This window comes from Myxine glutinosa, chromosome 8 (assembly GCF_964187855.1).
Source record: "Myxine glutinosa chromosome 8, kmMyxGlut1.1, whole genome shotgun sequence".
Taxonomy (NCBI): domain Eukaryota; kingdom Metazoa; phylum Chordata; class Myxini; order Myxiniformes; family Myxinidae; genus Myxine; species Myxine glutinosa.
The window spans coordinates 117,458,326-117,475,638 of record NC_136268.1 but is presented as its reverse complement, the minus strand read 5'-3'; the positions used below and the strand labels follow the sequence as shown (position 1 = coordinate 117,475,638).

Here is a 17,313-nt window from a genome sequence, read left to right as displayed (position 1 = left end):
GGGCTCGTGGAAAGGCTTCCATCCACCTCATCAATCCACCAGGGAAGGGCTTCCATCCACCTCATCAAAGCTAAGTTATCCGAACGAATCTGTCACGTTCTCTGTTATATTTTCGGCCATGTGGTGCTGTTTGAGTTATCTTCCAATTATCCATGTTAAATCGCACCTTGTTGTGGTGAATTGTTGAATTGGTTTTCGTGTTGCTCAAGGCCTACTCCTCGCATAGCCCCTGTACAAATTATGTCTCTGCTTTGACCGGTGTTCCTTATTCCACTTCTTCATTCCCAAGTATTGGCCTTTCTGCCTCCTCAACTTTATCCTGTCTCTCCTCCGATTAAAAAAAAAAAACCCCCAAAAAACAAACAAAAAGTTATATATTTTTCACTCTAAAGCTATCACAAATAGAACTGCACTCGGAAGAGCGCATACCTCTGCCAGCCTAAAAAGTTTACATTTTGTATCCCACTGATAGGTCGGATCTGCATCACACCAGACGTAATCTGCTTAACAGAAACTTTCCTCCTACAAGATGTCTTTGACTCCTTAATATCTCTCCCTGGTTACTCCCTACTCCAGTATGATAGATCTGAGCCTTGTCCTGGTGGTGGGGTTGCGATCTTTATCAAAAACTCTCTTCCTCACTTTCCTTGTACTGCCCTCTCTCCACCACACCCCCAGGAATACCTCTGGCTACAGCTTCCCCTCTGCACCCACCTTTTGTTCATATGTGTTCTGTACCGTCCACCAAACAGTGATGACTCCATTTACATCTCGTTGTCTGACAACATGAACCAACTTATCTCCATTCATCCCAACTCTCTTCCTCATATGTGATGGATTTCAACTGTCATCATGCCAGTTGGCTGGGTGTGGGAAGCTCTCGCACCAGCCACGACACCTCAGGAAAGGACTTCTTCAACACATTGGGACTGACACAGTCTATCAATTTCCTGACCCAGATATCAGTCAACGATACATCATCTCTTCTAGACTTGGTTATGACTAACTTCCCTGCAAATACCTCCTACTCTTTCCGCTGCTACAACCGGTTCATCTGATCATATGCACGTGAAAAAAAACATCTCTCTGGCAATTCTCAAAGAGTGGCCTCAGTGCCAGCAAGCCTGGCAGTTCATTCAGACAGATCGGCAGGGACTGCAAGCAGCCATCTCATGTCAGAAATGGTCTCCCATATATACTGCCCCAGATATTCATTCAGCCTGGGAATTCCTCCACAGAAACCTGTTCTCTCTAATGCACAAATTCATCCCATCTTGTCTTCAGGTAACATACCCTTCTTTCTCTGAAACAACTTGCCTTCTCGTCCTGGAAAGTAAACAAGACCAAAGGCAATCTCAGCTCATTCTAAAAAACGCACAACTAGTGTAGGTCCACTCTCAGGAAAGCCAGAAAACAATATCTGTCCAACCTCAAGATTGAACTTTCAAACTTTTCTCCCTCCTCTAAAACCTGGTGGCGCCTCAAGTCTGTGTCCGGAGTATGCTCCGCACAATAACTTCCCTCACTTCAAATGGCACCACAGCTGACTCCGAATGCCTCAATTCTGTGTTTGCTTCCAAATTTTGTGTCCCTAACCCCTCACTCTCTGTATCCATCTACCAGTCACACCCAACTGCTCCTGGATTCTGTCCTTTGCACCTGAGAAAGTTGAGAAGTTTGTGGCCACCCTCTACTCTGATTCTGCAACTAGACTGAACAGAATCATCTCACATGTACTAAAAACCTGCTCTGCTGCTCTTGCACACTCTTTACACACTGTTCACCCTATTATTTGCCCTAGATCATCTTCCACCTGATTGGAAGTCAGCCAACTTCATTGCATTATATAAACAAGAAAGAACAATCAGAGATTGCAGACCCTCGCTAGGACGTGGTTTTCAGTGGTTTTAAAGGTTTTTGTGGTAAAACAAATATGGTGGCCGAACCACGTGACCGATGACGGCATCTTTTTTTTTCTCCACGAATTTATCCCTCGATGCTCAAGACATTTCATCTTGATCGGATGATGTTTTGTACTTGTCGAATTATGACGTCATAATGGAGGCACCTATGACATCATAAACATATTTAATTCCCGATGAGTTCTTTACAATGAGCCATGTCTCAATTTTTTTCTATGCAGCGCTTTCGGAGATATAGAGGTGCAAAATTTTTCGGTTTTTCCAAGATGGCGCCCATACCACGTAACCTATGACGTCATAATTATCATTTTAAAATTCTACAGGTGGAGGTGTACCTATGGTGAAAATTTCCTGTCAATCGGACCAACGGTTGCAGATAAAATCATATTTATTCTGTGTGGACAAACAAACAAACAAACAAACAAACTGATTCAAATGCAATACCCTCTTCTCTGGCGAGGGTAACAAGGTGCAAAACAGATCCCTTTAACTACAGACCTCTCAACTTGCTGTCAATCAGCAAGGTCATGGGAATTCATCATTACAGTTGACATAAAATCCTTCCTTTTCTCCAACGACCTCATCACAGATGATCAATTTGGAGTCAGACCATGTCATTCTACCTTGCACATGCACATGGTACTTAAACTCTCCCAACAATTAATGGGGGCCCTCAATGTCAGACATGAGATCAGGGCAGTTTCTCGAGATACATTTCAAGACATCAATAGTCAAGCATCCTGCCTTGCTCTCGAAACTCTCTGCCTATGGCATCAAAGGCCAACGCCACACATGGCTTACTGACTTCCTCTACTCTCATAGCCAACATGTGTCTCTCAACGCAATCCATTTATGTTCTCTTCCTGTCAAGACAGGTGTGTCCCAAGGCAATGTGCTAGGCCCCATCTCCGATCAGCACCCATCCAAAACCATGACCTTTTCTACCCCGTTAACATCTCCCCCACTCCCAGTTAACCTCTCCCCCACTCCCAAGCCCATCCCCTTTCAAATTTCCAGCTTTTCCTTCGTGAGAGTTTGCTCCTGCATCCATCTTGTCCATCGCCTACCCTCATTCTTACCCGTGACTGAATGAATGACTGAATGAATGATCGTTTTAAGGCCATTTTCCCCGCTGGAGCGGGGGTTAGCGGGCCCCGTGACAATCATGGTTCCCTGTTTGAGGCAATGTTTTTATGGCCGGATGCCCTTCCTGACGCCAACCCTTGGTCGCCTCTTACGATGCGCAGGGATACGGTGTAGCTATTCTAAATCGGCGTACACACCGTGATCATTTTTCTTACCATTAATTAAGATTTCTTACCATTAATTAATTAAGATCATTCTTACCCGTGACTGTCTCCGTCTATTTTGTCCCTCAGCACTGCAGTTGGTGTCCATCCCCCTCTCTCTTTCTGCTGTTCCTTTTGTTCTGTTGTGTCCTGATCCGTTGTGCTCTTTACCTCTTTCATGAGCCTTGACCTTGTGTGCAAAAAAATTAATTAACAGGCCTTGTGTTTCAGCCTCATCGTGGGAGATTCCAATAATGTTGAGAGTTTTAGATTCCACAGAATCCAGCAGAGACAATCCTATAAATGGAAGAGAAAATGGGCAAAGTGGAGAGGAAAATGGCAAGCTATGCAAGAGCTTATATAGTAAGCACCATCTTTTTTTTTTTTTCTTTTTTTTTTTTTTTTTTGTATACAAGATCGAGGCTCGTGAAAGAGCGAACATTAATCACACAGAAAGACAAACAGACACATAAAACAAATAACATCGGGAGCGGTAGACAAGATGGGGAGAGAGGGGGGCTTGATGCAAAAGGCACAGTTTCGGCAAACACTTAAAATGAGAGAAAATGTATGCCCGGGTGCATGCGAGCTCCGTTACACAAGTTACCCTAATCAGCATTCCGGAAGGCATAAATGAACATTATCTAGCTTAGGAGATTCCCAGTAGGGCGATAATCGATGGCGGTACGAGATTCACTCACTTTTTACATTTTGTTTCTTATTCATCCATTCAATGTTGGTACAAACAATAAAGCATTGCTAATTTATCTAATTAACCTTTGATACGGTACAAATACGAGGCAGGCAATTCTCAAGAATATTACGCATGTTTTCTAAACTGCTAGCCAAGATCTTACAGGCAGGCATCAGGCCAAATTCACCAATCGAACAATGAGAGGCACCTTGCAGAAACCAAAAATCAAAATTGGAGCTGCAATACCAATCCCGAGACTCCATGAAGAGGGCCTTGTCACTTCAAATTAATGAGCAAGGTTACATTGGACATCTACACAAATGTACATCTTATAACTTGTGTATTGGGGCTATAACATGTTTGCAGACATTGTGGAGCAGAGATTCTTGTCTGCTCATTAAAGGCTCTTCATAAATGTCATGAATCATCTTCATTAATCTAAGACAGTATTAACAATAGAGTGGAATGGTCGTTTGAAAAACTGAGTGGCTGAGTGGTGTTTGATGCATTTTGTAAAACTAGGATTACTTTTGGCTTCACGCATTTTTTTTAATGAAGGACTGATTGAAATGAAAAAAAATGGTAATTCTTGATTGAAATGAAAAAAACCAGGGCACGGTGTGAGATGCAACTCGATGGAAAAACTAAGAAATATATTATCTGATATGGGGCTTGAAGAGAGCCGATTCGCCTTTGAACCGTCTCATGCAAGTTTGATTCCCGACCGCTGTGCAAACTGTCACCCTGATGCTTCGCACACAGGGTGCTGCATCAATGATGAAGCCATCCTTCAGAGGAGGTTCTTATGCTTGGTGATCCATCCCTGCTGGTGGACCAAAATATACCATGGTGTCTTTCACAAGAGTAGATCATAGGATGTCGACAATGGGGATATATTCCAAATCTGTGCCCGAGACTAAAACAACATGTAACAGAGCGGCAACCTGTCCGTTGTCTTTAACCAGCAACATTCACAATTTGAAGGCCCCAATGGTCTGTAAATAGCATTGAACTGCCTTGAGTTTATTGTTTTCTACCTCATTAAAGGCTCATAGGTGTGTGCGTGTGTGCTTTTTGAGGCCAGCGCTTTGGCCTGCCTTTTTTATAATAAAAAAGGTTATAAAAAATCAAACATTTAAACAGCCTTGGACGTGTACCTTGACCCCACGGCCAAGGCACACCGTCTATCAAGACGGTCCCATTAGCATACACATGCACTTCAACCCAAAGGCTGAAGCACATGGTCATTCAAAACACATGCATCCTGACCCTGAAGGGCCAGAATGCATGGTCATATAATTGGACCCCTCCTCCATAGGAGTGAGTCCACCACTCCACCAGTGGCTTTAACGCAACAAGTGGGTATTGTGTGTGTGTGTGTGTGTCGCACACACCTCGCTCATGTAGACACACACACACACAATATATATATATATGTGTATGTATGTATATATATATATATATATATATATATATATATATATATATATATATATATATATATATATATATATATATATACATATATCAAACCCCCCTAACTTGACAAGGCAGCAAGGCACAGATCGAGTCAAATCATAGCAAATGCTGCACGACCTGTTAGCGGCAAGTGTCATCTGCCACACGGATCACCAGTTAGTATCGCAGTCAGGAATGATAAACTAAATGAAAGGCACACTGACCCTAGATGTGACATGACACTGATGTCATGCACATACATCACGCTGACATCACCTCCAAACTAGGATGGCGTCTAAGTGTCACTCAGGTCTTTGAAGACTGAGATTTATGGTCACAAATACATGAAAGCAGAGCTGCCGATTCAGATGTCGCCCTTTTTGGGCTCCTCAGGACAACATAATGCCAAATCGTTTATAAGTGACCATTCTAAGCTGGTTCATAAATAATCAAACCCCCTCATCTGGACGAGGAGGCAAGGCCCAGATTGAGTCCCATCACAACAAATGCTGCACGACCTGTTAGCGACAAGTGTCGTCTGCCACCCAACCACATTGTCTCTCTGCCTTGATGATCAGCGGTTTGGAGGTTTGCAGTCAGAAATGGTAAATTAAATTAAAGGAGCAAATGGGACAGGTTGGACGGAATGAGTTGAAACTTGGTGGTTGTATTCGGGATGTACCCGGAATGTTTCTGATGGTAAAAAAAAAAAAAAAAATCTAAATTCTCAAAGTAAACGTGTTTGGCGTAGCACCGCCGTTCCTGCCAGGGGGACTAAGGGTCATACGATGAAGGTTAAAGTGACTTCCTTTGCCCCAATCACCCAGGGTTTTTTTCCCCCCCTTGGACAAATGCCTTGTGAAGGTCTATACATATTTTATGGTATTTTGTGGGGGAAAACCTATTGGAAGTAAATATTATTTTAACCATAACCGATTCAGTCATTTCTTTCAAATTCATAAACCATAAACGATTCAGTCAATTCTTTTCAATGAATGATTATCTTTTTAAACAGTCGCTACTGTAGCTTAACACTACACTGAGGGAAGTTTGGAGGAAAATCCGATGTCCCTGAGGCATTATATATGCTTATCACTTCCCCCACAGACTGACCAGATACACCTCGACTCGGTCGGCCACAATGTTCTTTAGCCAATAAAGATGCTCAAATGTGTCTTTCGCATGAATGATGTGTACCATTGCTTGTCAATTTTTTCCAGCCATCATATTATATGTGGACTGCACAAGGATTGTTTATAACTTGCATATTGGGGCCCCACATGCGATTTCATATGTATGAGGTTTTACACGTATTGGTTGTGATTGGTGTGTAGCTTCACACGTGTTAGTGTGAATGTTGGTGTTGGCATGTAGTTTTCACGTGTTGGAATGTGGCTTTACACGCGTTGGTTATGGTTGGTTTGTGGTGTGTGGCTTTACACGTGTTGGTGTGAATTTGGGTGTTGGCATGTGGATTTCACGTGTTGGTGTGTGGTGTGTTAGTGTGTGGCATGTTGATGTGTGGCGTGTGGTGGGTGGCTTTATACAAAGGCAGCTTAAAGTTGCTGCTTCTTGGATTGAGCACAGACAAAACATTTACTTCGTCATCAAGCCAGAACAGGGAAGGTAACCAAAAAACATGTAATCTTGTATATAATCATGACGTTTCGACATGATACACTACTCGTCAGCTGCCATCATAGGTATATATTGTACTATTACTTTATTTCTACATTATACTATATTGAGATTTGTTTTTTTTGCCATTTCTTAACTTTATGTTAATTCTTCTGACCACCACCACCACCCATCCATCGACTTGATGAACATAGATGACACCACAGAACAAGAGGGAGAATTGCTTTGCATTACATGTACCCTACTGGTCCCAATTAATGTTCTTGTTCCAAGCACTCAGCAATTGTGAGCCATATACAATACTACAATAGGCCAAATTGTTTTAGGTATGCAAAGCTATACAACAAGTTGCAACTTATTCAACTCGAAGAACAACTTGCAGTTTCTGTAACTTATCATAATAGTCACGTACTAAGTTTCAGTTCATCATGTTAAAGGGTATGGGAAAGAAAATATGGAAAACCACAGGTGGGATGGACGGACGGTCAGATGGACAGACAGACGGAGAGCAAACCTATAGTCTCATACAGAGAAACCTGTAGGGGACTAATTACTGAAATTGCTCAATTTTAAGTAGACTCAGGGATGACCCAGATAATATGTCAGACTGAGTAAATCGGCAGACAGAGGGGTGGATAGATCGAGGGGGAGTATGTAAAGGAGGAAGTGTGTGAAAAGGTACGGGGAGTATATGGATGGGTAGAGGGAGGTCAGTGAAGGGATAGATGAGTCAGTTTGCTGAGTAAAGGATAGAGAAATTAAGAGAGGAGGAAGGGATAGTGGAGTTAAGATAGAGGAGTTATTTACACAATCCAAAATAAAATGACATTCATGGCTCATTCAATAAAACTTATACACAAAGTAGCACAATTAAACCAGGCAGTCAACCTCACCAGTTAAATATGTCGTAGTCATTCCCAGCCTCGGCCCAGAAGTAGAGCCAGAACACCGCAAAGGAAGATGCAGAAATGATGATGGCAAACCACAGTCGTTCCCACTGCGTATACGAGCAAGGAAACCATCACTCAGGACCCATGAACCCCACCACACCACAATGCCAACGCTCATCACCCTCGGAAATGTGTCAAATGGGACTGCTTTAGCATTTACCTGCAAGGCCTACAAGTATGGCAACACTGGACTCCATTCTACAAATATAGCTTTATAACTGGTGGTGTTGGGTTAGCGGCTAGGGTGCCGGCTTAGGATCCCTACGATCCTGGGTTCGAATCCCGGTCGATCGCTGAATTAACGCCAGGGGGGTTGACTCAGCCTGTCATCCTTCCGAGGTCGGCTAATTGAGTACCAGTTCACTGGTAATTCCCTGTTTGTCGTTAAAGGCGGCAAAAAGGGTTGGCGTCAGGAAGGGCATCCGGCCGTAAAACATTGCTTCAAAAAGGGGACCGAAAAACAACAACAACCACGGTTCCCGAAAAAGGCCAACCCCCGCTTTGCGGGGAAAAATGGCCTCTAAAGGTGGTTATTATTATTATTATTTTAACATGGTACCCTGTGGAGTGCTGAAAATAAACATAAAACATGATCCCTCAGAAGGTAGCTAACTATGACATCACAGTAGTGAAGCAATCTCAAGTCCCTTTCCCCTCCACACATAATATTTGGACTATTAATGGCTGTCATGACAAAACTAAATGCGTGTGAGTAGAAAAACTAAAACTTCAAAAGATGCTGATCTCTTCAACATATTTACACATCCATTTGACTATTAAGCTTACTCTACGAATGTAAAATTTACTAACGGAAGACTAATGGAGTAGTTAAAAGCAAATGGTGAGAAAGTGCGAATTCTGAGATGAAGCATATGAACATTGTGCTCATGGGCATAACAAAAATGATGAAAAGGGGATTAAATCCTTTATGGAATGGAACAAAAACAGATAATGTCGACAAAACTATTTATAGTAGTATGGGATGTTATTCCCATTCGATTTTATTTTTATGGGTGTTGAACAACCTTCTGCTTGTGTAAGAAACTTCAGAAGTTATTTTGCAAAATTTGGGATTATACAAGAGCCGATTCCAGGATTTCTGTTCTACACCCCCGTCATTTGACACCCCAAATCCAATTTACTCTTTAACAGACATCAATGGATCTTTAACATCCACTAATAACTTTCCGGCAGACGGGACACCTGGCGTAACGTCCATGCGAGGAACAGCGCACTTTATGGTGCAAACCTCTACCTGAAAAGCCCCAATCCGAGAGTTTACACCCAAAATTAAGACAGTTTAGAAGTTACTGCGCTACCTCTGCATCATCCTGTCATATGTACCCATTAGTATAGGGATCAAAAGATCATACAACGGAAATGTTGTACTCATAGATATAAAGCAAGCAGGAGGTTTTGGTTTTCAACATTACAAAAAAATCCGTGGCACAGAAAAACGCTTTCACTTCTGGAAGATTTATTAAACTCATCTTCGGCAATAGTTTCCGTATTTAATAAACTACCTTTTCATGCGCAGTGTGAAGGTTAAGACGACAGGAAAGAGCAAATCAAATCCTCAAAAGTTTAAGCCACAAATTACAGACCTGCAAAAAAACACCTTAACCTGAAACAATGACGACAGCAAACAAAACTAAAACAAAGTCAATATTGGGTCATAGGAAATCCTCACGCTTCCCACCCTGAGGTATGACATGGAGGTCAAATTCAAAAAGATCGTTACATATTTCATGTGTTCCCCAATGTTGATTGCATATACAAAGTTTCATTTTTAAAATGTTTTGAAATGTTCCCATAATTGCATTTTTTGGTGTTTGACTTGTTTAGACCCTGCCCCCAGGGGGCGGGGCCAAAGCGATACTCCTCTTGCTGTTGTTGTTGTTTTGTGTATACAGAATCGAGGCTTGTGCAAGAGCGAACCCATTGAACATGAAAACATGCACAGACACACAAAACATGCAATGAAGGGAGCGGGAGACAAGAGGGGGAGAGAGGGAAGCACACAAGCACAACAACAGAAGAGAACAGGGACGCTTCTTGCCATGTGATGATAATAACTACCATGTTTGGTTGAATTTCTGCCAAACCGTTTAGGAAATAGCATGACAGACAGAGGGAGAGACAGACCAGCAGACAGAGACAATTACAATATCCCCCGGTTTTTAAGCATGAGGATAACAAAGGCTGAAACTAATACATTCACAAAGAGGCATGGTCGGGAGACAAAGGAAAATCAAACAAGTAAATGTGATAAGTAAAATGAGCACCGGTGCTTGGAGGTCATGGCGATGCAGTGTAGTTGAAGGCATCAACAAAACAGGTAGTTATCACTCACACACACAAAAACAATCACAAACACACACACACACACACACACACACACACACACACACACACACACACACACACACACACACACACACACACACACACACAAACACACACACACAAACACACACACACACACACACACACACACACACAGTGCAGTTAGGCAACGCCCACTTGCAAGGGGTGAAATTTATCAAGAAATGTTTGGTGATTAAACAGGACAAGTTATTTATAGTTGGTGTGCAAATTCCTGGTGTGGCTCTGACATACAATGAAAAAGTGTTGCAGATTGAAGGCGAGGTCCTATGGGCGTACAGATTCTCGTAATGTTTGTGAAACTTAAAGATGAACGAGCAAGCGGTGAGTCGTTATCTCATCGAAGTATCATATTGAGAACACAATGAACAAAAGCAGAAGAGAAGACATTGAAGGAGTTGAAAATAGCACCAAGCCCATTTGGGTGAGAGGAGCTAGGCAAGATTTATTCATTATCCCCTCCATTTTTTGTACTGTTCTCAACATCAGAAGCATGTTTGGCACAAGGTCAGGATGAAGAGAAGAGGCAAGCAGCAGAGCGCTTTGGCTGGATGGTTCAAAGCTTTGAGCTAAACAGTTATCAGTTGCCCTTACCGCAATGTGAGTGAACCTGTACCGTGCAACGCCAAATGCGGCTGTGCACAGCAGGAGAGGAGAGATGCCAATAATGATGAAGGTGAGATGAAACGACAGAAACAATGCAAAGTTGATGGGGGAATAATACGAAATAAACAATCTCCACCTGTGCACAGTAGTATTCAGCATGTGTGGTGTGTCGAACATGGTAGAGGAAAGCTTTGGTGTAGCAGAGTTAAGCTCTTGTGTTAAGTTAAGTAAAGTTAAGCTCTTTGGTGCTTAGACAAGTCCTACATTATTGCTGACAATGCAGCAAGGACAATTTACATGAATACAAAGATCTTCGAGCACGGAGGGTTTTTGAGCAGAGGCTATGTTGGGGTTTTCCGTAAGGGAGGGGCATGTTTCAACAAACAATACGGTGGGAATGTGCACCATCCGGCCTTCGCCTTTAACAAGGCTAGTGCTGAGGGTATCGTGTACGGCCATGGCAAGCAACGCGTGCAAGACGATGACAAACCAAGAAGACGTCATGCGTAGCACGATACTTGCAAAATCCGCCCACTAAGCTCGGGTCAACAGGATGAAAAGTGACGATTTTTCAGATTAAAAAGGATGATTTTAGAAGTTTGACGTTGAGTTGACCATTGACCTTTTGACCTCATAAATAGGTGGTTTCCCAATTCAGTGAGGCAATACACAAATGCTGTTCTATTTTCAAGTCAATCGGATGAAAATTGATGGGTTTTCAGATGAAAATTTATGATTTGGGAAGGTTGACCAAGAGTTGACCTTTGACCTTTTGACCTCAAAAATAGTTGGTTTCCTAATTCAGTGTGGCAATATGCAAATGCTGTTCAATTTTCAAGTCAATCGGATAAAAATTGACGGTTTTTCAGATGAAAAGTGATGATTTTGGAAGTTTGACCTTGAGTTGACCTTTGACCTTTTGACCTCAAAAATAGTTCATTTCCCAATGTATTGACTCAATATACAAATGTTATTCAATTTTCAAGTCAATCGGATTTAAAATGGCGATTTTAGAAATTTGACCTACAGATGACCTTTGACATCAAAATCAACAGGCTTCTCAATTGGGACGACCTAGACAACTTGGTGAAGTTTCGTGGCGATCGGTTTAGAATTGTGACCTGTAGGCCGGTGACAAACAGACAAACAACCAAACAGACAGACAGAACCATAAACGCAACCGACCAATATACTTGAAAAATCGAACGGAAATCATCGACTTTCAGATCGTGTGCATAACTCTTAGCTTGAATAGTTGTTTTGTTTTTCTCCAATTGAAGCTGCAGATGTAGGATCAAGATGGTGCAGGCACGAGTGTTTCGGTTTGAGAAAAAATAAAAGAATACAACGCAGGGAAAGAGGGAATTTTTTGAGTTTGTCGCCAAAGTTAGGAAAGGTCTAAATACAAGCTCCACAAGTTTGACCAGTTCTACACACGGATAACAAAACCTAATGGGGAGAGTGGGAGGGGTTTCTTTCCTTTCAAGGGACTAAGGCCTCATTCTGCAGAAATATATCGGTTCCACAGAATTTCATTTTCATCTTTGCGCAGACAAAGTCCCATAAAGGTATCGATTACCTGGATGTATGTAATTGGTTGCATTGATCTTGGGGATGTTCTTTGGTTTGTTTGTTTTGGTGTCTTGAGGTGATCGTCGATACACAGTTTCCCACGACTTCCAGAATTTAACTCCGTCTCTTTAGAGATGCCAGTGACTTGTGCGGTATATTTCCAATAAGTTTCTCTATGTATACATTTATTGACAAATGATCATTTTTTCCTCTTCCAGTCTTTCGTATGTAGCACATTGCTGTGGCGAGCATCTTTTCCTGGGAGCGTGGTTTGTGCCGCTGATGCAATGTTAGGGCAGAAATTTGGAATTTGTCCATGTTGCACTGTGGGATCTTTAGCGTCCACCTATTAATGCTGGCAGACAGGAACACTCCAATTTAACATCCATTTGTGGGCCAGCACACGTATCGATACATCACCCTCCCTGGGAAACAGACAGATCGACAGTTTATAGCTGGACCAAGATTCAAGCAGAGGCTAGACAGCTCTAGTCTGGCTAGACAGGCTAGACAAGCAGAGGCTAGACAGCTCTAGTCTGGCTAGACAGGCTAGACAAGCAGAAGCTAGACAGGGGCGAGTGTGCGCACTTCTAGTCTGGACTCTCCTGCCAGCCCCATAAATGATGATGCTGTGAAACAATGATGGCCTCATTTTGCAAATTGTGGAACTGGCGATAAAAAGCACTTGGGAAAAGAGAAGCCGCACATGCTCCGTGCAACATAGATCTGCGAGCCACGTAACAACATAATTAATGGTGTTTCGACACCTCACTGGAAAGGACTCGTGTGGAGTGGAGATGGAGACCATGGAGACCCATGCCAAACGTGCTCCTTACAATCGCCTCTTGTCTGACAGGATGATGCAGAGGTAGTGCACTTGAGCGGTCTAGTCAGAGTTATAATCCAGACCCGATGATAAACCATCAGATTGGAGCTTTGCAGGGAGCATGATTCCTTGCTTTCAACATTTATCGCTCAACATTTACTTTAAGTTGGGTGTCCTGTCTGCTAGTGTGAGTTGGTGCATGTTGAGGATGCCATAGTATATTTTGTAAAGATTCAGCGAGTTATCGCCTGCTCCCCAAACAAATTGCAAATGGCTGCCACTGTTTGTCAAATGCCAGGCCTGAACAGCCAGTTCACGAGACTCAAGTCAAAAACCTTCCCCAATCAAAGGAACCCAAACTCAAAACGAATGTTTGCACTGAAGCAAAGACCCATTAAATTGTTTAAGATTCCATGTGCAAGATGCATCAACACATCAGAGAAATCGTGTGGATGTCACACTTATTATGTCCGCACGAACATGTTCGGATTCAAATTCATGAAAACGAGTCTTCAGACACGTTTGGACATGCACCTTAGTGCTGCGGTCATGAGATCTCTGGTAGCGTTTCCATCGGCAACCCAAAAAGCCCGCAATGCAGGAGAGCAACACCTGAGGTTTGTAGTACTGCAGGGTCTGATGACGCACCATGTCTGTAGGAGAGAAATAAATAAATAAATAAATAGAACACATACATACTACTAGTCATGATGTATCCCATTCCACAATCTATCATTTATTGATCCACTTTCTATTTCCATCATTACGATAAATGACTAGAATGAACGCGAGTCAAATAATGGATGATCAATTAAAGTTTGCAAACCACATAAGAGCAAAGGAAACAATTCCTGCCCTAACTACTGCTGGGAAGGCAATGGTAAACACTCAGTATAAACCTCACCAAGAAACTGATTCGACAGCACCGACGCTCTACACGAGAGTATGGCACATGAAAAATATATACGTATATGTAAACCCCCATGCTCTTCCAGCCAACAAAGCTGCATAAGGCAACCAAGACAAGGAGCTGATACCCTAGGTCCACCACCTTATGGGTCGTATGAGGAATAGATCTGTGTAATATGACAGCTAAATCGAGAACTGTTTTTGAAATATCACGTACACAAGCCAAGTTACTGAGATGGTTGCCATGGCAACATAATTCAGCCAATCACAACCGTGATTGAATGAGGTTGAGATAATGTTATGAAGAATAGACATCTGCAATATGAAAGATAAATGTTCAACGGTTTTTTAAATATCGTGTACTCAAGCCGAGTTACCAAGATGGTTGCCATGGTAAAATAATTCAGCTAATCTGGTTGAGATAATGTTTTGAGGAATAGACAGACATCTGCAACATGAAAGCTAAATGTTCAACAGTTTTTGAAATGTCCTGTACGCAAAAGTACATGGACAGATGGTGGATCAGTCGGACGGAGCTCATTTTAACGTACCTGTCTCCGACCTTCGCGGAGATGTGGGGGACAAGGGTGAGAGACGTGATTGGGTCTTGTTATTTATATGTCCATGAATAAATCAATATTACACTTCAATAAGCCCTCGATAGTCAAATCCAACTCCAGTCCTGGAACTGATCATGGTCGATTCCTAGGAAATGAACGAATTGGATGCTGGTCATGCAATGAGCGGTCCCGAATGCACATGATACACCTGTCTGTGCTGATGAGATCTATCCCTGCAAAGAGGTAAAAAAAAATACCTGCAGGAGGACAGCAGCTCAGGGCCTAAACTTCTGCACAAAAACATAAAAGGCAAGAAAGACCAGGTTAAAGGTGAACACATATCGTGGATATGAACGCAGGGTTCATGGGGTGGACCACAGAGACCTCAAGCTCAATGTGGTTACACCACCTGTGGTTCTAGATCACCACTGTAAATAGAATTACAAAATTGTTACAGTAGTACAATTATTATTATCACATCAAATTGAAATTCGACAAAATTCGATGTATTATTTTGTTTTATATACAACAACAACAACAACAACAACAACAACAACAACAACAACAACAACAACAGACATTTTAAGGCCATTTCCCCTGCTAGAGCGGGGGTTAGCCTTGCGGTCCCCATGACAATGTTCTCCATTTTGCCCTATTTTCTGCATCTCCCCTTGTTAACCCCCTTGCCCGCATTTCTTCTTCGACCATCTTTAGCCAAGTCTTTCTCGGTCTTCCCCGTCCTCTACTTCCTTCTAAATTCATTTCCATCACTCTTCTCAACCAGTCATTTTCATCCTTCCTCAACACATGACCAAACCATCTCAACCTGTTCCTCTTCACAGCATCCATCACAGGCTCTATTCCCATCATCTTTCGCAATTCATCATTTGTCTTCCTCTCTCTCAACGATACTCCGCACATCCACCGAACCATTCGCATTTCCACCCTTTCCAGCCTTCGTTGCTGCTCTACGTTCATTACCCATGTCTCGCTCCCATAAATCATAACACTTCTCAGACATGCAGCATACACCTTTGGCTTCAGCTTCAACGACACTCCGCACATCCACCGAACCATTCGCATTTCCACCCTTTCCAGCCTTTGTTGCTGCTCTACGTTCATTACCCATGTCTCGCTCCCATAAATCATAACACTTCTCAGACATGCAGCATACACCTTTGGCTTCAGCTTCAACGACACTCCGCACATCCACCGAACCATTCGCATTTCCACCCTTTCCAGCCTTCGTTGCTGCTCTACGTTCATTACCCATGTCTCGCTCCCATAAATCATAACACTTCTCAGACATGCAGCATACACCTTTGGCTTCAGCTTCAACGACACTCCGCACATCCACCGAACCATTCGAATTTCCACCCTTTCCAGCCTTCGTTGCGGCTCTACGTTCATTACCCATGTCTCGCTCCCATAAATCATAACACTTCTCACACATGCAGCATACACCTTTCCCTTCAGCTTCAACGACACTCCCCTCCTCGTCAGCACGCCACTCAGTTCCCGAAACCTGTTTTATACATTACTGTATTATTTATGCGGTGCAAGTTTAACGACCTTGTATCATCAACATTTCTGGTCTATAACCGCCACAGCAGTCCCATTAATTTATGGTCAGCAATGACATATCTATGACTATGGTTACATAATTACCGTTCGTTGATTATTCATGACATCATTCGTGCCGCTATTAACACCATGATTCATAACATATCGGGCAATAGGGCCTAATAAATATATCACCATAAATTGTACTTGTAGGCCCGATCGGGACAAAGAATGGAGCAAAGTGAACACGGACACGATCAAGGACACGGGGCACAAGAGAGACGGTGTACGAGGCGAAATACACGTGGGGGAACGGGTCACGTGTCGCGGCTTGGAACAACGACGGCGCTTGGAACGTCCGATGGTCCGAGCCCTGTCCGAGACACTTACAATTACATCGACGTCATCACTTACTCGAGGCGCTGTCCGTGCAAGTCGTGCGAACGGCGTAAACGTGTCTGACTGTATCTGTTTGTCTGACTGCGACTAGTATATCTTTCTGTGCCCGTCTGTCTGCACCTCTTTTCCGTCCGTCGATGTGCTTCCCCCTCTCGATCTTTCTTGTCCCATGCTCCTCCTCCCTCACTCCTCTCACGCTCCTCCTCCTGTTCTTCAAGCTCCTCCTCCTGTTCTTCACGCTCCTCTTCCTGTTCTTCACGCTCCTCCCTCCCCTCCCCTCCCCTCCCACGCTCCTCCCTCCCCTCCCCTCCCACGCTCCTCCCTCCCCTCCCCTCCCACGCTCCTCCCTCCCCTCCCCTCCCACGCTCCTCCCTCTCCTCCCCTCCCACGCTCCTCCCTCCCCTCCCCTCCCACGCTCCTCCCTCCCCTCCCCTCCCACGCTCCTCCCTCCCCTCCCCTCCCACGCTCCTCCCTCCCCTCCCCTCCCACGTGCCTCCCTCTCCTCCCACGCTCCTCCCTCCCCTCCCACGCTCCTCCCTCCC

At 43.4% G+C, this 17,313-nt stretch overlaps 1 protein-coding gene across 6 annotated transcripts in view; it reads right to left on the bottom strand.

The window, feature by feature from the left end:
• The window catches only part of GDPD5 (glycerophosphodiester phosphodiesterase domain containing 5), a 110,735-nt gene extending 93,720 nt beyond the window's left edge, over positions 1-17,015 (bottom strand). The window contains exons 1-3 of one of the 6 annotated variants that reach the window (XM_068125180.2): positions 16,892-17,015; positions 13,875-13,993; positions 7,895-7,998 (exon numbers count right to left, since the gene is read on the bottom strand). In XM_068125180.2, coding sequence (XP_067981281.1) covers positions 7,895-7,998; positions 13,875-13,991 — 221 coding nt within the window. In that variant the 5' untranslated portion in view covers positions 13,992-13,993; positions 16,892-17,015. Of the gene's footprint in view, positions 1-7,894; positions 7,999-13,874; positions 13,994-16,762 lie in introns of all 6 variants that reach the window. The other 5 variants (XM_078783704.1, XM_068125183.2, XM_068125179.2 and 2 more) reach the window with 5 other exon arrangements.
• Between the last annotated feature and the right edge of the window lie 298 nt (positions 17,016-17,313).